At 45.9% G+C, this 21889-nt stretch overlaps 2 protein-coding genes across 2 annotated transcripts in view; one reads left to right on the top strand and one right to left on the bottom strand.

The window, feature by feature from the left end:
• The window catches only part of LOC8028269 (prolyl endopeptidase), a 59238-nt gene extending 50164 nt beyond the window's left edge, over nucleotides 1-9074 (bottom strand). The window contains exons 1-2 of the mRNA XM_040211126.3: nucleotides 8690-9074; nucleotides 2546-2673 (exon numbers count right to left, since the gene is read on the bottom strand). Of these exons, the coding sequence (XP_040067060.1) occupies nucleotides 2546-2673; nucleotides 8690-8860 (299 nt within the window). The 5' untranslated portion in view covers nucleotides 8861-9074. The remainder of the gene's footprint in view (nucleotides 1-2545; nucleotides 2674-8689) is intronic.
• Nucleotides 9075-9683: 609 nt separating this feature from the next.
• LOC115325132 (tumor suppressor candidate 3) overlaps nucleotides 9684-21889 on the top strand; it is a 59124-nt gene continuing 46918 nt past the window's right edge. Inside the window, exons 1-4 of the mRNA XM_029985834.4 lie at nucleotides 9684-9905; nucleotides 12691-12866; nucleotides 15442-15556; nucleotides 21472-21554. Coding sequence (XP_029841694.2) covers nucleotides 9801-9905; nucleotides 12691-12866; nucleotides 15442-15556; nucleotides 21472-21554 — 479 coding nt within the window. The 5' untranslated portion in view covers nucleotides 9684-9800. The remainder of the gene's footprint in view (nucleotides 9906-12690; nucleotides 12867-15441; nucleotides 15557-21471; nucleotides 21555-21889) is intronic.

Below are 21889 nucleotides of genomic sequence, written 5' to 3'. Positions count from 1 at the left end.
TCTTTCGGGACGGAGGTCGTCGTCAAGGGACAAGTTGAGTCTGCGATGGCCCCTTTTGACACTGTTCCAATTGCAGAGGGATACTCAACTCTTAGCTCGCCGCTGTAAAGTATTCCGAGCACAGGCGAGAATGTTTCACATGACACAAGTTCCGCTGGTTCTTTTGGCACATGGCTCGCGCAAAGGCAGCTTGACGTGGATCGCCTCCATCGCTGCCGGCGAGCGCCTTCTATTTTTCGCGAAAACAAGGACAAAAAAGCGAGGAGTTTCCTGGCACTGTTTGTTAAATCTACCGTGGAGCGCAAAATGCTGTCCATTGCAGAGGAACTTTCAACCTTGAAGCTGCAAAAAATAATCCCTATCGCTGGCGACCCATAAAGCCGCTTCACGGCTTCCCAGGCCGCCAGTCCGCTGCCCCGCTGCTAATGTACGCGGGTAAAAAAAAGTAGAAATTTTTCAATGTTACTGGTGCAGAATCGCCTCCTGCATCTTACAAGGCCAACATAACTGGAAAATTCAATAACTGCACAAACATTTTTGTAAAATATTTTGGCTAGTATTTGAGAAAGGGTTATGGGCTGGATCTGCCAATTTCCAGCCACGTTGCAGATTAACGAAAAAAAACGGCGGAGCTCCCTTTTCATGATGAGCGTGCAAAGCCTTGCCCTCCTTGTGCAAGGTACATGCTAAGTTAAGATATTGTTTGAGTTTAGCTTCTTTCGTCACTATCCAAATGACCGTCGAGGCATTGACTGCCACGAGCCCAGATCGAGAGCTTGTGCGCCACTTGCATCCAGTCTATGAACATCACTCCAACCCTAGGTAGGATAAACCCTGCGACTATGTCGACAGTGGGCTCATTCGATTTATGTGCATCTCCATGCACCAGTGCAGTCGATGCACACCGCCATATTCGGTTTATACCTCAAAACACAACAGGATGTACATTGCCCAGCACTTTTCTACGCTGTGCTACGCTTTTCTTCACCGGTTTAGGCAAGATTAAAGGTAAATCAAATTAGCCTATTGTGATCGCGATAACATGAGCAAGCTTTTGTGGAGGAAAGTACAGAAAATGGTCCACTTCCATAACAATTCACCAAGCTTCTGCATAGCTAGACTGTAGACTTTCCGGGTTTAGCCAAGAAACACCGATAAACATCCATCGGCGTCAAAAATATGAAGCTGGTTTAAACTGAAAAGCACCGATAAGCATCCTTTTCTGTCAAATACAAAATCAGTTAAAACTGGAAAACACCGATTTCTGGGAATCTTTTTTACCCGCTTGGACTGTTTTTGTTGAAAACCCGAAAACTTCTGACACCTTAGATTTGAATTCTTAGTTTTTATTTAGATATTTTTACCGAAAAACACTAATACCTGAAGAAAAAAAAAAAAAAAGTAAAATAAAACTCAAAAAAACATCAGTTGACCTTCCTTACAAATAAAGACCGGAAAATCTACAGCCGATTTATTCTCTCTCGTATCCGAGATCCCTATCCCTCCGGTGTTGATCGTTCTTACCAAGTCACCATCATATTTAAAAAGATTCTCTCTTTCTATTCTCAAAATTACTATGTACAAGCTGTTTCTGTTTTCTGTATCTCTGTTGTTTGTACAAATCCTCGCTCATGTAATACATCTATCTGCAAGGCTATCCTAGAACTAAATAAATGAAATAGAAAAAAAATAATGAAGCAACTTGCTCGCGCAGCTGTGAATGGCTGCAGCACTATGAAAGCTACATTAGCCTTGACAATGTAGCACAAAAGAGTTAACACCAAGTGTAATAGTGGTGTCAAAACTAGTATCGCCTAGCCCATTGCTGAAATAGCATGGACCACGAAGACTTCCGAAGTGGACCATGTTTCGGCGTGGCCATCTTTCGGGATGTTATGGTCAGCTGCCATACACGCTGGATTATATTCTGCGGACCATACGTGTTGAAAAGTAAACATTTTATGCGGCATGGACTGGTTACGGGCATAGACCGTATAAAAGATACACTGTTTGAAGATCATTCATTATGACAAGATATCATGAACGTTATGAAGCATAGGCTATAGCTAATTATGATTTCAGTATGATACAAGCACAGCTTTTTAAGCTAATAAAGCGTGTATTTTTAAAGATGTGGTGCGCATACACTGTGGACCACGTATCGAGTCGACATCTGAGCATCGGCCCCTGGGTTCCACCACCTATTGGGTAATTCGCTTTCTACTAGTTACAAGTTTACTTTTTTTTTGTTTTGTACTGTTTTTGTACTGGTGCATCTCGAGTGAATCAAGGTTTCTTACTTATAGTGTTCTCATGAAGACATGCCAATCAAAAGGTTATTGTGGTTGTTTTTGCACTTTAAATAAAGATTATTATAGTTAATATTAACCGTTGTTATTTAAAAATTTCTCTTTAATTTTTTGGATAAAATTTGTTTTTGCAGACTATACGCCAGGTCAGGACTATAATCTAGAAAATACGGTGCTCATTTCCGTCCGAGGTGGCCCACTCCCCGGGAGTTGGGCAGAAAACAACGGTCACGGACCTTTCCTTTATCTTTGGCCTATCCTTGCATTTCTCGAGGAACGGCGTTGTCACTGCATTTTGGGCATCCACAAATTCCTTGGTTTCCTCGCTGTCCGGGTCTTCCATCCACCTGTAAGGGTCTCGGACCTAGAAAAGCAAAACGCGACAAAGAAACCAATCGTCCCACTCAGATTAAGTTCTTTAGCAATGTAGGACAGCCGTAAGGCTGGTTCACGCATACATCGCGGCACCAGATCAACGCAGGGAACAGCACCGATGCTGCACTCGCTCGAACGTAACTCAGCACTGATGCAACGCCATACAAGCGCTGCATCCTTAACACAGCGTAAAGTTGGCGCCCCACAAGCAAGGTCGGCGTTATTTATGGCGCTGAAAAGGCCTCCGATTCGAAAGACTGTCTCACACATCCACATTTGAGCGCGACTGAGCGCACTGCATCTGCTTGCAACTGCTTACAACGAGAGCGCACAGCGGTACTTTACCGCTGTCTGTCGGGCATCCCCGGAACACTTTGGATCCGTGTATAACTCCACTCCATTTCACCTTACGACCAGGCACAGTTTGGCTCTGCTAACAAGGCACCGAACTACGCTTTTGGTGCGTCACTGCAGCCCCTTCTCAAAGGTCATGCGACGCTCAAGCGGCACTAGGTCGGCTCTGACGGCTCGCAGCGTCCACGGCGGTCGGTGGTAGGGTGGAACAAAGTAGAGACAGAAGGTTTTCCTGCCTTTGCGAGATCAAACCTATGCAGTGCACCATCTGCGAGAAACGGTCGCTCAAAAACATCGTCGAAATTATTTCAAGCCCGCAGCGAAAGAATTGTGCGTGAGACATTAGGAAATATATGCCAGGACTACCCAGTAAATGGCACCAGCATGATCCAGTCATAGAGAGAGAGAGAGAGAGAGAACGTCTCTACTGCACCAAGTCCATTGCTTCCAGTAAATTTTGTTCATTTATAAACGGCAACAAGTAATGCTGTCGGTCACGAACATAAGCAAACGTGTGAACACGGCTTAATACCACGCCAACTCGTTGGACTAGAAACCATTTGAGGACGGGCACATCTGCAGTTCGCAACTGCAAAATGACATTGTACTAAACGGTAGGGCCCATCCCTTATATTGCTTTTCCAAAGTAGACACAGCAGCAATGATCTATAGTTATTTCGTATTCTTATTATTGATAAAAATAACCTCAGTTCAGGGGAAGACAAAAGAGCTTCACGCCTAACTAACCCTTGAAACTTAAAAAAAAAAAAAAAAATGACGCTGCTTTTATGTTGTCAAGTTCAATTTACCGTAAGATACCGGGCAAGCGCCCACTCAAAATTTTGAGATAATCATGAAAAAATGGGGGATGGGCGCTTGTCCGGTCATCAGTTCTACATATAAATATACTGTGCATATTTTCTCAGATCTTACAAATTTGGGAATGGGCGCTTAATGTGGTATGGGCGGATGCACGGTATTCTACGGTATGTAGAAATTTACGAGCTCAGTGAAAAAACTAAATGATGCAGCTTAATAAACTGAACCGGCGACTCTGTGTTTGTGCAACACAAGGCTTGTGGATCCGACTCTTTATGCCATCTATTTCGATCGAGCACAGAGCACACACTGGACCCGCGTGCTGCATCAGCATTTGGCCAGGGCGTGCATCAATCAGTCTTGACACGAGTTCCAGCCAAACGGCAAAATCAGCATTCAACTGCGTCAGCCGAACGCCGCGACAAAAACAAACGAGTACTTTATGATGTTCGTACCCCACACAGCTGAAGCAAACCACTAGAAGTGTGATCGTTTATCTCCTGCTCAATAATAGATCCCCCTCTGCTTTTTCACAACAAGAAATGGTGCAACCAGTCCAGACACCAGCTGCAAAAGGAAGGCGGCCTGTCCGGGATTTCATCCGTGCTTGAACTTCGAGCAGAGACAACAAAAGCTACACTCTCTTTTTCTTATGTAAAGAGTTACCAACTGACAGTTGTGCAAGAATCCACACTCCAACACTGCAATAAATACTGCAATAGATTACAACATTAATTTTTTTTTTTCTTCTCTCAATTGCTCAGCCCCCTAATGCTAAAAACATCCGTTGAAAAAAAAAAAATTGTTTCTTTATTGCAAATGCAGAAATTTGAGAATGGCAACCACCTACCACGTCTCATTTTAATTCTATAACAGAGTCCGAAGCTCTTTTTTTTTTTTTTAGAAAACAGAGTTTACAAGAAATGTCCAGCAGAAGAGGGGTGTTAGTCATTTTTCATGGGACAACGTAAAGGCAGCACGAAATGCACCCCCCCCCCTCCTTTTTTGATATCTGTGTATTGACTGCCAGCTGCAGAAACGCAGTAATTAAGTGGCGCACACCAAACACTGTGTCGACATATTCTTGAAAACTTGGCGACATCACGTCGTAGCTTACCAACTATATACTTTGTTTCACCGCAACTTGGCAATGGACTAATAGTAAGACCCCCCTTTGAGCCAATCAGAGCAAACGAGGCTAAGCTCGTGACAGCCTTTACCAAGGGTACAGGGGCACAAGCACGAACCAAGCAGTTAGAGAAGGGGGAACTTCACTCTCACCTGGACCCTCTTTTGTGTGTCTGCCCCGGAGATTAACCCATCACTCGATGTTTGTAAGAAAGTGGCTTACCTCCATCTCCCGCCCGTGGCTTCGACAGAACTGCACGCAACTGGTGAGATCGCCATGTGTCTCCCTCCAATGCGCTCATTGGCTCACTGGGACCGTAGCCTTTGTTGTTTGCCAAGTTAAGGTGAGACGGAGTGTAGTATGCTTTGCTTTTAACCGACACAGTCTTTGAAAGGAGGAAGCGATTGTGCAATGGCCGTAAACTCAACGATAAAGGGTTTTGGACCTTCCCATGGCAAGCACAGAAAGTGTAAATGCTTGGCGAGTTGTAATCGTTGCAAATGCTAGACTGTTTCTTTTTTTTCTCTTAAAGCGCAGCTCTTAGGTGCTCATTCCTGGGTTTCGCGGCGTCGCCGTCGGCGTGTCAGCTTCGCTAAACTTAGCAGGAAATAAAACTGGTGTTGAGGTTATGTGTTGTCAATTTCACCGCTAAATTTAGCGGGGAAAATGATGTCACATGACTTTGTGTCACGTCGCCCATGAACAAATTCAATTTCTCCGCTACATCTAGCAGAAAAATTGACGCCACGTGACCTCAGAAAAAATTCAGTTTCCCCGCTAAATTTAGCGGGGAAAACGATGTCACATGGCTTCGTGTCATGTCACCCATGAACATATTCAGTTTCTCTGCTAGATTTAGCGGGAAAACTGACGTCACATGACTCTTTGCCCAGTCACCCATGAACAAATTATTTGAGCTTGCTCGAAAAACTTCTCAAATCTTTCACATATCCAAACTCTGGAGAAGTCAGATGAATTGCCCTACCGACACTGTTATCATAGTGATCGATATTATATTTAGTTTAGTAAAAATATTGATAGACCTCCTGCAAAATTGAAATGATCCTAGTGGCATAATGCAGTGCAAAGTATCATGGGAACCCATTGTCCACTTTTTCGGCTTCAATTGGCCACCCTTACTATGCCAAAGGAAAAATATTTATCAACCAATCCCTAAGCGTGAAGGGGCCCTACGTTTCGGAAGTTGGAAGCTATGTATATGCTATGATTATACTCCAAGTTTCTGCCGGGGGTTAGTCTCAATTGCGAGGATCGATGTTTTTCCAAAGTCAATACGGCGATCTTTGACATCGCAGTGCTCAGCAACAACACTGAGATCTTGGTTGAATTTGCGTTTTTGTGCCGGCCGATTCTTTCAAAGAAATCTTTTGTTTTGTTGATGTAGGTGGCGGGGGAATCTGTGCAGAGAATCTTGCAGACGACGCCCTGTGCTCTTTCTTTGGGAAAGTTATCTTTTGGCTGTGGCATATGGCGTCCAAGTGTGGAAACAGGCTCCATCTTTATTCTTTCTTTTGCCAGAATCCGTGCCAGTGCTTCGCTAGTACCTTGTATGTAGGGGACAGCGATGCGTCTGGTAGTGCAGGACTCTGAGCTTTCTTGTGGTCGTAGAAGTTGATGAGCATGGCCTGGGCAGTGCGTGAAGCGGTTAATAGAACTGTTGGTATAGCCATTTTCTTACGATTGGCAATGATGGTTTGCTCGTCTGTTCATTCGTCAGCGTCGGATTAGCGAATAGCCTTCGCTCTCGAAACGAGTGTCTGACCCAACGCCTTACGACGTGTCAGGTGGTAAGAGTCAAAACAAGGATAGCGTCCAGCATGAGTTGGCTTCCTGAATACCGTAAATGTCAGATCGTCTCTCTGCCTTTTCACCAGTACATCGAGAAACAATAGGGTGCACGATAAATTGGATGGCGGGCTCGATAGAGTTGAGGTGCATCAGGAACTGGTTCACTTCTTTTCTCTAGAATGCAGAAGCAGTTGTCCACGTACCGTAAGAATCATTTAAGGCTTGTGTGAAAAGACTGCAGTGGCTTTTGTTCTATGAATTCCATCGTCAGGTTTGCTGTGGTGACGGAGATGGATGCACCCATCACGGTTCCACTGGTCTCTTTGAAGAACTGGCCTTTGAATTGAAATACTACATGCTGCTAAGGCAGAACTCAAGGAGGCAGCATAGTTTGTCTATGTTGAGGCTGGTTCTGTCACTCAAGTCTCGTTCTCTCTCTGGAGGGCATCTTTCGTCGTTGCGACCGCCAGGGGAACTGGCACACTTGTTAAGAGTAATATAACATCAAACAATGCCATGGTGTCTGAGGCACACACTTTAGTTGTGGATGTAGAGTTGTGCACATGGCCCACATTTTTCCAACTAGAGGAGACAAGGTGCGGTGAAGGTAGTTTGGCAGCGCTCGGAGAGGCGAAGCCATGAAGTCCACGATGGGTCGGAGAGGAACGTTAGGTTTATGGATCTTTGGAAGTCTATAGAAACCAGGTGCAAAGCCTTTCTACATGTAAGTCGTAGACAGAGACTCCTTGGATCTGGATGACTTTGGAAGATTTCGGCCAGGAGTTTGTTCATCTTTGCTTGAACGTGTGTTGTCATGTCCTTTTTGAGCTTTTCATAAGTAAAGCTGTCAAGAAGACCCTAGACTTCATGTTCGTAGGCTTCCCGATCGAAGACGATGGTCAAGTTGCCCTTATCCACTTGCAGGAGCGCAATCCTGGCATCCCCCCGGAGCTCGCAAAGTGGTGTTACATCTTCTCTTGGTACGTTGTGTCGCTGGTGTTGTAGAAGTTTTGACAGGAGTCTAATCACTTTTTGTCAGACGCACTGTTTGGGAACAGGCGCAGGATGCCATCTTTTATGGAAACAACCATTTTTGGCACAAGTGGAATCATTGGGGTCACATTGAAGCTGTGGTACTTCACTAAAACATTAGTATTGGCAGGCCATACTCCTAGTCCTCGGTAAGCATTAGCAGGTCCTTGCGGCCTCTGGAGTCCCGCCTTTCAACGAGGGCTCTCACGAAGATGAACGGGTGCAATGCAAGCAAGCGCTGACTTCATTTGCATGGAGTGCTGAGATTCACTACTTGTCAATGGGGTAACCATGTCGCTCTTCTCCATGGCCAACCAGGTCCCATAATGCAATGTGTGCAGTATTGCATGCAGGGATTTTCGAAAGTAGTCTTTTTTGTGCAGCTATTCTGATTTGCTGGCTTAAGCTTGCATTATTTCAATCTAATCAGCTGTTACTTCGTGAGGTTCTAATAACAGTAATAATTTATTGGAACAAACAAAATAATATTACTACTACTACTACTATTGTTCAATAATTTCAATATGGGATACTGTAGGTTACCTCCCAATTGCGATTACTACCCGGCAGATTATTAAAATAATAATAATAATCATAATTCGGAAGTGATTGACGAAATCATCAAGCGCTATCGAGGTCAATAGATCACGCATCGAATCATCAACGCCTGGGTTGAACCCATCATTACCCCATTTCTCTTTCCTCATGCCTTACACCCAAAGTACCAACTTTAAAAACCGAACCGGCCTGTGTGACACGGCGTTTTTTTTAGGGCGACGGCACCACTCAAGCCATAATTTTTTTTTTTTTTTTTGGAAGACGTTAATTAATGAAAGTCTGCTTCTTAACACATGCCACTTACTTCGACGCCGTGGTACTTGTCGACGACGCTCTCGTCGCGTCTCGGTGTCGGGTACTGAAATTTCATCGTCGAAAAATTTGCGGCCGAGTTTAGACGTGTACGAAATGCTTTTATCCCTTTTATCGCGACAGTCGAGACGCCGCCGGCTGCCCTCCTCGAAAATACCAGCATTAAGGGGCTCCGACTTGGACTTGACTTGGATTAGAAACTCGTCTTATGTCGAATAAATAAAAGTACGGATGGTGCGGTACGTATCGTACGGAGGCTTGTACGGAGGGAAGGAAATAAAATGGCGTGCCACGTGAAAAGGGATGTACATTTAGGGCCAAGGATGCCACTGGTTAAGGCACAGGTAGTGTCAGACAAATGGAGGTAGATGTTGTAAAAGAGAGCGTGGAGAGGGGGGAGGGGGGATTATGGAGGTAGGAAGATGCTTTGATGTCCAACCAAGAAGTTCGTCGGGCACAAAAGACACAACATTTCACAAGTTGGAACTAACTCTATGGTTGCAACAAATGTGGAAAATAGTTTGTAGTATGGCACGCCAAAGAAACGTGGTAAAATACTATCAGAGTTATTAAGTCACTCGCCACGCTCGCCACAAACGCAAATGTTGGGGCGGCTGGTCATTGGTCTGGTGTAGGAAGCTTCGCAAAATTATCTAGCCGACCGGTTGGGATACCGTAAAAAAGGTTGGGGAAGACCGGGAAAGGAATGGGGCCTTGCGAGGTCGTGCAAAAGAGAGATGGGGAAAATACCGAAGTGCGCAAGGGGCAGCAGCCAGGGCGCTTGCTTTTTGCGCACTTTTGCGCTTGCCCTGCGTGCCGGCGCGTTCTCAATTTTGCTTAAAATTTGCAGGCTATTTTTAATTCGATTTTATGTTGCAAAAATTAGGTAGATTACTTAGTGTCAAGCAACACACAAATTATCAAAAATAGTTGTCTAATAATTATTTGTGCGCTTTGAGCCTTTCTATCGCTATTTTACCGTCAGCTGGCAACGTTGTTTCTCAACTTTCGTTTTCTACGTGTTGTGTGGTGCGGGTTGTGTCGTCGTGGAGAGGTGTTGAGCGTTAACTTTTTGTCCACATTCGAAGCGTTTCCCGTCCAAGATGCCTCGGCTATGCCTGAACAAACTGTTATCCATATCCGTCACCCTAACGTTCATCGTTTTATGCAGCCTAAATTACGGACACGCCAACTATAAAAAGAGCGCCGTAAGTATTGTTTTCGCTGCGATGTGGCAGGTACCCAATGCCGGCTGCCGGCTACGCCACGTATTCGTATACAGGCAGCGTCAACATCACATTATTCTGATACCCCCCTTTCACACGGTGAAGTTATACTGTCCCAAAAAGCGAACCAAAGCGCTTAGATAGCGAACTTAGTGGGTAAACTGCAATCTCGCGTTGTGTTCGGGCCTGATGCAGAAAGTCGAGGGCGATCTCATAATCATAATAAATACTGACGATGCAAAGAATATTTAGGCAATGTTAAATTTTCAAAGACTAAAGCTATACGCACTCCGGAGTGCGCTTCGCGCGGAAATGGCTATACGCACTCCTCCGAGAGATCATGCCGCTCGGGCCACCCTTTTCGAACGGCGCGTGAATCACTGGGGCGCTCGTTAACACAGCCCCCCGCCTGCGTTCACGCCGCTTCGCGGCGACAGTAGCGGCTGCTAATTACAAAGCGTAACCAGTACACGCCGCTTCGCGGCGTCCAGCCGGCAATCCAAGCCCCGCTGTCCCCGATCGCACCTCCGGAAAGGGAGTCCGATACCATTTAGTTCTGCGAAGTTTCTCGACAACATTCGATTTTTTTTTATTTATTTTTTTATTGTTCGTTGCAAAGAAGGAAATGTCGTAAATATCGCCAAATGTCTCGACAAAACAAAATGTTCGAGGAAAAAAAAAAAAAAAAAAAAAAGTAGGCCCACCACGGATCGAACCCGCGTCTACGTGCGTATGAGGCGGACACCCTAACCCGTATGCCATGGCACCGCTTAGGAAACTCGTTGTGTCCACTCTTTTTATACGAGAAAAGCGGAGTGCGTATAGCCATTTCCGTCCGAAGCGCACTCCGGAGTGCGTATAGCTTTACTCATTTTCAAATGCGAATAACATGCACCATCTAAACCTTCCAAAAGATTGCGGTTTAGTTGTGGAGTTTTTTCCCCCCATGGAACTGCTATTCGAAAAGAACGTTCCTCGGACCCTGCTAAAACCTTCGCAAAAAAAGATTTTTTTTTTTTTTTTAATTTCAGTTGTTTTAACCTTTTATTTCTCTCGTTTTCGTTTGAATGCACCCGTGGGTTCGTACAATAACCATATAGTGTGCTGAAAGAGGCACGGGCGCGTCGGTTTTACTGGGAGCTAGGGCAACTAGCAGATCACTTTTCTAAACCTTTGCGCACAAGCTTTTGCCTTGCGCACAAGTCTCGCGGTCTAGTTTATTCTTCAGACTTTTGAATTTCTTTCCTGCAGCATGCACGAACTCATAGTGGTACGTGCATGAAACAAAAATTTGAAGCCAACAAAATTTTGAAGCAACAAATTCAGCCTTTTTGCATAACCCAAACGCAGGCCAGTAAATTTCCTTGTCGGGAGGTTTCATGGCGCTTTGCTTTTTAGCGCCAACTGCTTCCGAATACTTAGCTTGCATTGACGTCACATCAGCCGCCATTGCTTCGTGCCATGCTCCTGTGCCCATACTTTCTGCAGCATACATTTGGCACCATCAAATTTGTTCTCGGCAAAGAACAAATTCAATGGTACGAAATGTATGCTGCAGAATGTACGGGCAGAGGAGCATGGTACGGAGCAATGGCGGCTGGTATGGTGTCATATGACGTCACATGCAAGGCATGTATTGTCTGAGAGTATATACATGTAAACACATTTACCCGTTAAATCTTAATTTGTTTACCTGAAATGGGCCCAATGGCAGAAAATAGCTTTGCAGTTTGTGTGCAGTTAATATGTACAAGCATATGAAGCATTTCAATCATCTTACATGGTCTCTAAAGGGGAATACATAGAAAATATGCTGATAAATGAACCATGCCGATCGAAATAAATAACTGTAACGAAGCCACAGAAAGACTGCCTCTGGCAACACTAGGAATCAAACTGCGGGTCTCCTAATTATTGGTCAGGTATGCAGTGGTCAGCATACCTCACCAGTAGTTAAGAGACCCGCAGTTCGATTCCTAGTGTTGCCAGGGCGGTCTTTCAGTGGCTTGGTAACTTATTTCATTCGATCGGCACGGTTCATTTATCGGTATATTTTCAAGTACATGGATACTGTGAGGCTGTTGAAAGGAATGATTTAACGAGGGTCGATGACTGGTGTCGTTGGTGTTCGAGCAACAAGATCGGTTTCCACCAGCCGACAACCCCTCTGCTTCATCATCTTCTCCCCAACAATACATATGTAAAATACAATCTATTCAATATAGAAAGAATGTCTTTATTACTAAATTATACAATGTCTCAAAAATACTTCATAGTAGAACTTGAAACAAAATAATACCTTCTCGAGCCTCTTTATGACATAGTGCATGCTGCGTGTCGTTAGAAAAATATGGACAATACAAATGCGAAAATGCGTCGCAAGCAGTCGAACCCTACATCTTGGTGTCTCACTGATTGCCTAAAATATGGCTTTTTCACTCTTACAGTTAATGGGTGGAACAGTCTGCCACCGAGTTTAACAAACGTGTCGCAGTTGCTTGCTTCTGAACTTCTGTTTGTCATGAGTCACTCGCACTGCTGCATGTTATTGCACCGTGTCACTTTTGTATGCTTGCCCCCTACATTGGCTGGCAATTGGTGCCCGATCAAGACTGTCGAGTCAGCGTTCAGACTCGTATCTAATCGTTGTTTAGGAGGTGTCGGGTTCACCGCATGCCTAAATAAAATTAAAACAAGCGGGCGAACGTAACGGAAGTTCAGTGTCCTCAGTTTCGCCGGGGGCCTGGATGTTGTTTTGGTCTCGTAGACGCAGCTGACGCTGGGCGAGCGGGTCCAGCAGCTGACGGAGCTGAGCAAGAAGCGGCCCGTTATCCGGCTCAACGCAGAGAAGTTCAAGCAGTATGTGCGGGCGTCGCCGCGGAACTACTCCTTCATCATCATGTTCACGGCCCTGTCCCCGCACCGGCAGTGCAGCATTTGCAGGTGAGGTCGGCCTGTCCTTTTCCAAATGCACCTGGGGTTTAATTTTGGTCACCGCACAATCTAAGTTGCCTCTTGCAGAGCGAGTGAAGAAAAAATTTGTATACTGTTAGTCTGCTAATGCGAGCAAAGAGCACTGTTCGCCTGCTACGAAGCGCCATTTGCAGGCAGAAACAAAACAAGTAAACTGCATACATTGTCTGTTAATAAACCAAAAAGAAAAAAAGTTGAATGTCTGTTACAAACTGAGCGTGTCATTGGTTGATTGCGTGCAAGCTGTGGCGCCATGTCCAATCAGCAGTCGAGAACGCTCTCGCCTTCACCTTGACCAAGGTCGGACCCCTGGGCCGGTTTGCTCGTGAATGTGAGTATCTAGAGGAATTTTGAGGTCATGTGACCGGCTTGTGGCGACAAGATATGAAACATACCTAATGTTGCAGGGAAATGGCTGCCCTAAGTCCGTCCTCGCTTTGATTATTCGAGTCAGATTTTGCACATGGATGGGGGGTGAACAGGCCTTGAAACATAAGTGAATCGAGTCTCACTTGTGTACTTTAGGAGCGGCATGAAATGTTTTTTTTTGGGAAAGTTTGTGCTAAGTGAGATTTAGAGGAAATGGCGGGCAAGGCTTACGTCTGCTGAGCGCAATCGGTTGGAACACTAGATACTTTCTCCTTGTGGAGACGGTTACGTGACCTTAAAATTCCTTTTTGGGCTATTGTAAATGCCAGAAAAGGTACCCACTTTGTTCATCAGCATACCGGCCTTGGTATCCGATTTTTGTTCCTGGGCGAGAGCTTTCTCGACTCCTGATTAAACTCGTCGTCACAGCTTTCTGCTGGGTGAGCACCGCCGACCAATGGGACGGTTTTGACCCAGTTTTGAGTCCGTTGTTGGGCAGCGTTTTGGTGAGAACTTCTCATTAACACACGGATGACGAGAGAGGTTTACGGCCTCTTGTGTACTTGGTCCGAGTTCTCCCTTATCCACCGGAAGATTTTAGTCTGTACAGTAGAAGAACAACTTAAGGTTTGGAAAGGAAGCGCGGGTTGTCGGTCACTTCAAACGTGAAATAGCCGATGACTACAACTTGAATTTGCGTTCGACGTTGCTTCACCCCGCCTTTCGGTTTGTAGCAGACGGACACTTTTTTCGGTGTCATTATACATAGTCGCCAGCTGACAGGGCTAGAATGGCAGGGAGGTCTCAATCTGTGGGCATCAGAAAAAAGCCCTGCCATTCTCATTCTGTCAGTGACTTTAGCAGACGACGTAAAGTTACTTCCGTCAGTGACAGTAGCAGACAAACCCTGTTCTTTGCTTACATTAGCGAACGAGCCTTTCACCAAAAAGGCTCGTTTGTGAAACTTGGTGTCCCAGTTTAGGGAGATGCCAGAGACAGTCTGGCAGAGCTGCAGGGTAACTGATATTAGCCACGATTGCTGTAACTGGAAATAACTTGTTTTGCTAGACTATATTTATATTTTTGTAACTTTGTCGGGAACCTGGAAACACTGACTGCTTTTGATCACACACTTCTGAAGCACTTTTATATTGAGCAGATGATTTTCTTACTGTTTTTTTTTCCATTCTATAGTTTTTTGTAGCGTGCTTGTTGTTCTGCCTTGGTGTTCGACCAGAGTGCTGGCAGTATATACAAATAAATATTATTCATTTGCTACTTGGTTACTTTTAGAGGTGACTGCATTGCTTTCTGTAAGGGTATGATTGTATCTGTAGCTGTGTTACTTTTATGGGTGACTTCAATATTTTTTAAGGATGACTTGTTCCACCTATGCAGATGGTGTAATGTCTGCTCAATCTACGTTGGTGCACCTGTGCTGATCGGAATTGGGTTAGCAGGGAAACGACCGTAGAGATTAGTTTGGCTGTTTTTTTATTTTCTTAAAGAAGTGCCTATTTACACCAGTTGCAACTTTCAACCCGTGATCTCTATTTACCTTTCTTTTTTTTATTGTTGAGCTGAGTCTGGTGCAGTAGGGCCACAAACCGAATAACTTTGTGGACAAACTTGGCGATTTTGATTTCCTTAAAAGAGGATTGGCTGCGTACACCAGTCTTGTCTCTTAACCCATAACCTCTAATCTCTTCTTGTCATTTAGGGCAGTGGTTCTCAAGCATGGATGTGTCAGGGACCCCTTGGGGACCTGCTAAAGTGATTGGGGACCCTATGCCAGTGGGGGAATGGGAGGATGGAGGGAATAAAATGAGACAATTAGTAATTGCACCTTAGAAAGGGCATCCTTTACTGCTACAGACACGAGAAGTGAGAAGCCTCAAGTAAAAGGTTGAATAGATAGTAATGGCTATACCCTTCATAACGGGTGGTACCTAGCGCCACCTAGCCAGTGTTAAGAAAAAAATTTTTTTTTTGAAGAATGGAGAGAAATGGGGGGGATTGAGGCAAGAGCTTTGCAGACCCCTAAACCCCAGCGGGTCTGCAAAACCTCGTTTGAGAATTACTGGTTTAGGGAATCATAGAAAAGCGAACCTAGTTTGGCGCTGCACGGCAGCACCTCAGAAACCCTAACCGTTGTCGTCCCCCTTCTTCCCCCCAGCCAAGCCAACGAGGAGTTCCAGATTGTGGCGAGCTCGTTCCAGTCCTTGGCCTACACCAACCGCCTCTTCTTCGGCCTGGTCGACTACGACGAGGGCCCCGAGGTCTTTGCTCAGGTGAGCGCATCCCCAGGGAGGGCCTCTGCAGTCAACACCATCTAGAAGTTAAAGGGGCCCTGCAAGGACTTTTTACGGTTTTTTAGTTTGCTCCGAACCTGAGCGCCCTGAACGTAGTAACTTAGTGAAAGTTTTCTTTTCGCGAAACTCTCTTTATTTTAAAAGTTATAGGCAATTTAGAATTACAAAAACAAGCAAAAAATTACCTCCTTCATGACGTCGTAGGTCCTGGCTTGAGTGGCCGTGAACTAGAGGAGGAATTGTGAGCTCATCGAGCGCTCACGGCTGCCGCACTCCGTGTCGACGGCGCCAGAGGGCGCCACTAAAGCATGTTCTGGATAGGCTGTATGCAGCGGGCAACCAAAGTAGCTTTCATTGCGTTTGCTGCGCGATTAAACACTAATTCGGCATGACACTTCATTGGCCACAAACGACAACAAACACGGGATAAAGATCAGTTCAGAATGGGAGCCACTTCGCGCTGCTAAACCGCGAAACGGCCAAACCGCAAGACAAAGCCTCTCGCCGAAGGCCTTCGGAACGCTCGGAGCCGGTCGGATCCTCCTGTCCATACGACTGCAGCGCCACCGCGTCATCCGGGATTTTTCCATGTCGGCGCCTTATCCCACTACTCCTTTCTAGTATGCGCCGCCTTTTCCACCGCTTGGCGGCGGGCATGTTGACGGGTCATTTCTTGTTTCCGTACTTTATAAACTGCATTTATTTTCTTTTTTTCATCTATAATAGTGAACAAAAACTACTTTTATAAATAATTGAAACGGTTCGCGCCACTTATGTTTTGTATTTCGACCAAAAAGAAGTTTTTAGTGGCTCTGACCAGTAGTAAGCCCAGGACCAAAGACGTCACATTTTGCGTGCTTTCGGTACCACGGGTCGCCCTCGTCGGTGGAGGAGGTTTCTGTGTCGTCCGGTTAAAATATGGCGCACTGATATTTAGCTACTCTTTCCGTGCCTGCTGGCTTGCCCGAACCCCAAGAGACGTGGAAACCGCATAAAAGGTAGACGCTTAAATATGATTGCAGGGCCCCTTTAAGGCCTGGTCCTTTTTGCCTTGCCTAAACATCGCTACTAGCGATTCCGCGCAGCTTCGCCTAGCTTGCGTCTCGCGCCGCCGCCGAGGGAGACCACATCTGCCACTTTGCGGCGACTCTCGTCAAGCTTGGGTGTATTTGCCGCTTGGTGCGGGTCGGGAATCCTCTAACGACGACGTAGCCAATACAGTGCTGCTGCCCCGGTCCTTAAATGAATTACTTGGCGGTCTGGAAATTTCTCTGGTTTCCACCCTAGTAAGCTTCCTCACCACGAGCAAAGTGGTGGTGATAATATGTGTAAAAGTAAAAAATGCTTTTAAAAAACAAAAGTAGAAAAAAAATTATAATTTTATTTAAAGCAGACTCTGCATCCTTTATGCAATGTTTCAATTGATCCGAAGTAACATGAACTCCAGGTCTCAAGTACAGGTGGCGTTCCCCAGTTGTCCATCTTTTTAGAGTTTTCATGAGGGAGGAAAAAAAAAAAAAGATTAGTGATTAGCATCAGTATTTTTATTTCAGGAAGTGCTACCAAGTTTGTATGCCACGTATAAAGTTATCTAATGAGGAGAGTCGTGAGCTTGGGCGCCAGGCTCGGTAACATTCCGGAGCGGTACCGAAACGTTTCCCGTTCGACACAATTGCCCAGTAGTTTGCTGCGATTGTTTTTTTAGTCTTCAGAACTGTAGAGTGTGAAGTGTTTGTTATCTAGTAATCAAGCTGTTGCCAATGTATTGGGATCTTGGACTTTGCGCGGATCCAACGGTGGAGGAAGGGCGATGGGGGCAACTGACTCCCCCTCTCCCCCACCCTCCCAAACAATGACAACCATTATTTTCCAAACTATAGTCCGCAAGGGCAAAGTTCGGCTGAAAAAGAGAAGTTTATTCTTGGATGTTCTGCACCCTGTGCATATTCCGCACTTGAGCTCAAATTCTCGTACCCCGCACACTTCGAGAAATGCCTGCTCTATCAGCGCAGAGAGATTTGTGCATCATACAAAAGTCATCATTAACATAGTTTGTCATGCACAAAATCCCTCGCATCACGTCACAATGAGCAACCTTGAAAAGCAAGTCCTTGTGTAGTTTGCACCTGTAGATAGTTTGCGCGGCATAGGATTACAACATTTAGATGTGCATAGTCTGCGGACTGCTGTAAAATAGCCGAGCAAGTGCCCACTCAAAATATAGAGATGATCTTGAAAATTTGGGAATGGGCACTCACTTGTTAGGTCATCGGTTTTGCCTATATATGTGCTGCACCTATTTTTTCCGATCTTGAAAAATTTAGGGGTGGGTGCTTAGTATGGAATGGGCGGATGCTCGGTATTTTACGGTATAGTACGGAAAATATGGTACTTCCCCCTGCGCAATTTGACAAGGGCATGCCCGCCCGCACGCGTGGCCGGTTCTTGCAGGCATTTGCCGGTGTATCTTGGCCATTCCTAGGTCTACCACTCTAGTCAAATGCATAGTAACCCCAATGTTGCAAACATGTCTCTGAATCTTTGGAAGCGTCGTGCATAACAAAAAGACAGTGGCGACGGTAGAATGGGCACAAAAGACTGGCGGTAAAAAGCATTCTAGGATGCCTGCATAAGTGCCTCGTCGGAGGCTGCCAATAGTCAACACTATAACCCCATTTCCTGCAAATAAGTGAAAGAAAACAAAACAAAAAATGATTACATCTCCACGTGTTGAATGATGTTTATTGGGACGAAGCTCTGGTGGTGCTTGTCTGCATAGACGCTGAGCCGCAGCATGCCGAGCCTTTCGTTCGTTTTTATCCATGTCAGAAAGAGAATGTGTGGTATGGAACGTGGTTATACAGTCAAAGCTCATTAATTCGACTCTGGCGGTTCATCGAAAATAGATCGAATTATCGAAGAGTCAAATTATTGAATATTGATCGAAACGAGTAACGACGTACGTCACGAGAAGCGGCGAAAAGCCAACCGTGACGACGGAGTTTTATTTCGAAAAAAACGCAGATATTTTCTGTTGCCGCATTCCCGTCAGACGCTTCGCTTCACAAAAACAAATTTCCGCATATCCTCAATGTGCGGCCACATCGTCCTGTCGGTGTCTTCAAACGTTGCGAAGTTCGGAAGTACATCGAGCGCAGCGGATGCTTCGGCAGGAGATGGGCGTGGCGGCGGCTCTTCGGTGGCACTCTCGCAGCTGTCGTCCTCCTGACCCTCGGGACGCAGAAACGATGCAGTGATTTCGTCGTCAGTCAATTGACCGCACACAAGCACTCCATCATCTATCGCAACGTAATCATCGAAACTAACGTTTTCGGGTAAAGCGGACATTAGAACACTGCACTCTTCGTCAAAGTTTTCATCTTCAATTGTGGTTGCCGATGTTTTAGCCGATGCAGTTGCCGATGTAGTAGCCGATGCAGTTGCCGATGTAGACGTAGTAGCCGATGCAGTTGCCGATGTAGACGTACTAGCCGATGCAGTCGTCGAACTTGCTTTATTTCCATCACACGAGAAACCACAGTGACGAAAGCGGTTCGCGATGACCTGGCTTGGCATGTCCGTCCAAGCTTTAACAAGCATATGAATCGCCCCCAACAGAGTGATTTCATAGCACTTACCCTGGTCCAGACAAAGCAATATTCTTGCCATGAGATGCTTGCGGTACAAGCCTTTCAGGCGTTTGATTATTCCTTCATCCATTGGTTGCAAGAGTGAGGTGGTTGCGGGTGGAAGGAAAATCAGGCGGATCATAGACAGCTCCGGCATTTTTGTGTGCCCACTGCAGTTGTCCGCTAAACATGACCTTGGCCCTTGGACGCGAACTGGCGGTTCAATTTTTGAAGCCAATCTTGAAAGATCTCACGTGTCATCCACGCTTTTTGTTGAAACTGTAGTCCGTTGGAAGCCGCGGGATGTTCCGAAAGCATTGTGGTGTCTTGGATTTCCAGATCACCAAAAGAGGCAGACGTTCCATGCCTGTCATGTTGGCTGCCACGAGCACGGTCACTCGCTCTTTACTGCGTCTTCCCCCAGTGCAAGGATCCCCTTTGAACGTTATCGTTTTGTCGGGGAGAGCTTTGAAAAACAACACCGTTTCGTCGCAATTGAATATGTCCTCGGGCGCATACTCTGCAACAATACGTGCGAGCTCCGACGTCTTCCAGTTTTCACACAAATCTTCATCCACATCGGCTCTTTCACCGCACACGTGCTTAAAAATAAGAGAGTGCCTCTCCCTGAATCTTGCGAGCCATCCCTCGGAAGCACGGAATCCCTCGATGCCCAAACATTCGCTGAACTGTTGAGCCTTTGCGCGAATCATGTCTCCAGTCATCGGAAGGTTGTGCGTTCTTCGTTCTGTCACCCATTTGTAAACGGCTTCTTCGAGTTCTGGATGGGCTGCACTGCGAAGGTGTTTTCTTGAATTCACAAATTGCTCTTCTTCAAAAGCTTTCACGATTGCTGCTTCATTCCTAATGTAGGTAGCAAGTGTGCTTTTCTTGAGGTCATACTTTTCGGCAATTTCTTTTCTGGACAATTTTCCCTCCCTAGCTTCGTTGAGTATGTGAACTTTTGTTTTTAAATCATTCGAAGAGTACTTTCCTCGCTTTTCTTTTGACATTTTCCGGTATGAGCGTTAAACGCCGCGCACTCCAAAGAACAGAAACCAGAAACCGCGTGACAGCACGGTCCCTCTTCATCGCTCGCTCATTGTTCTCCAGTCTCCTTCTCCATCCTCCCGACGTTCTTTCTCACTTCATCGCCCACTCATTTCCCTCTCGTTGCTCCCGTCTCCTTCCGATCGGGCCGGTGCGCTTTGACTGGGTCTTATCTTGACTAGTCAAATCGGCCCTTTCTCCGGCGCGAGGCGCCGGCGAAAGGGCGCCTGTCTGCGCGGGCGCTCTTTCGTGGAGCGCGCCGTGGCTCGAGGCGCCGGGGGCGCCGACGGGCATCGCGCGTCTGTGGAGGTGTCGCGATCAGGCACGGGCTCGCTGCAACGGCTGTTTGCCAATATGGGTAGGGACGCGTGTTGTGTTCTGAGGTGTTGTTTTAACCTTTAAACTTATAGTGTTAGCTTAAAAAATATTTCCGGTTACGAAGATGCTGGCTCCCGGGACGAATTATCGGGTTGGGGATATTTATCAGATCGAAATACCGGGGTTTTCTCCCTATTGAAGCCTGTACATTTCTGACGGTGCTAAACGGAAGGATCGAATTAACGCGATGATCGAAATAACGGGAGTCGAAATAACGAGCTTCGACTGTATATGCATTTGAGCATTTGACCGCAGCGCCCTCTCGACTATAAACGTTGAGCCAATGCATGCAAAGTTTAACGCGATTATATATGCATTTGATTGCAGCGCCCTCTCCTGTATAGACGTTGAGCGGCTACATGCAACGTTTCATCTATGACATCCCCAGCTCTTGAGTTACTACCACATCTCAGAGCCCCCTACTCGATGGACTAGAAATTCATTCGGGTCTCCCCGCACAGGTTTGAATCCTGTAGACTGCGCAACCTACACAAGCACGTGAGCTCATGAGCACGAGCACCAGCAAGATCGATGTGAGCACAAACGTTGGACGAACAAGGCTAGACCATAACGAGCTTCGCCTTTAAATACTTGCTCTCAACAATTGTATATAGCTCGATAGTTTATTGTCCACTTCGTTGGCGTTAAGGTTCCCTTGTGGCCCCTGGAATGCAGAGTGGTAGGTTCGTACCCTGTGCTGATACCCTCCCCCAGGGAGTATCTGAGGCATCGCTCGTAGACTTAGTTGTTGGTTAGCCATACTATTTGAATGGTTGTGCTAGCACGATGTCCAAGTGAAACATTGTGACATGCTTCTTTTTTTTTTTTTCTTTTCAGCTGAAACAAAACTCTGCTCCCGTGTTCCTGCACTTTTCTGAGAAGGGACCCCTAAAGAAGGGAGACCAGATGGACATTCAGAGGTGAGCGGGGGTGCGGACGTGCCTGCCAACGGGTGACAAACGTTGGCGACGCAGTTTTAAAAGGGTACTCAAGTGCTTTGTATAGAAGCTTATTTTTGATAGCATATTGTTCGTTGGGCTTTAGTCATGAAAGGGGCACGCAAGTGGTTTTTGAGTTTGTGTTTTGATGATGACAACTGAATCTAGACGCCCTAAGTACCCCTAAAAACCAAAAAATATAGTCATACGGTGATTATTTTTTTAATAAAAATGTAATTGAAGGCCGCCAAAGCTCGGATTCATCCGAAAACGAAACCACTCTCATTGGTCACCGCTCGCATATCAAAACGATCTTG

The sequence above is a fragment of the Ixodes scapularis genome, unplaced genomic scaffold (assembly GCF_016920785.2).
Source record: "Ixodes scapularis isolate PalLabHiFi unplaced genomic scaffold, ASM1692078v2 PGA_scaffold13__105_contigs__length_92229423, whole genome shotgun sequence".
NCBI lineage: Eukaryota > Metazoa > Arthropoda > Arachnida > Ixodida > Ixodidae > Ixodes > Ixodes scapularis.
The sequence above is the reverse complement of the archived record's forward strand: the minus strand, read 5'-3'. Positions and strand labels throughout refer to the sequence as shown.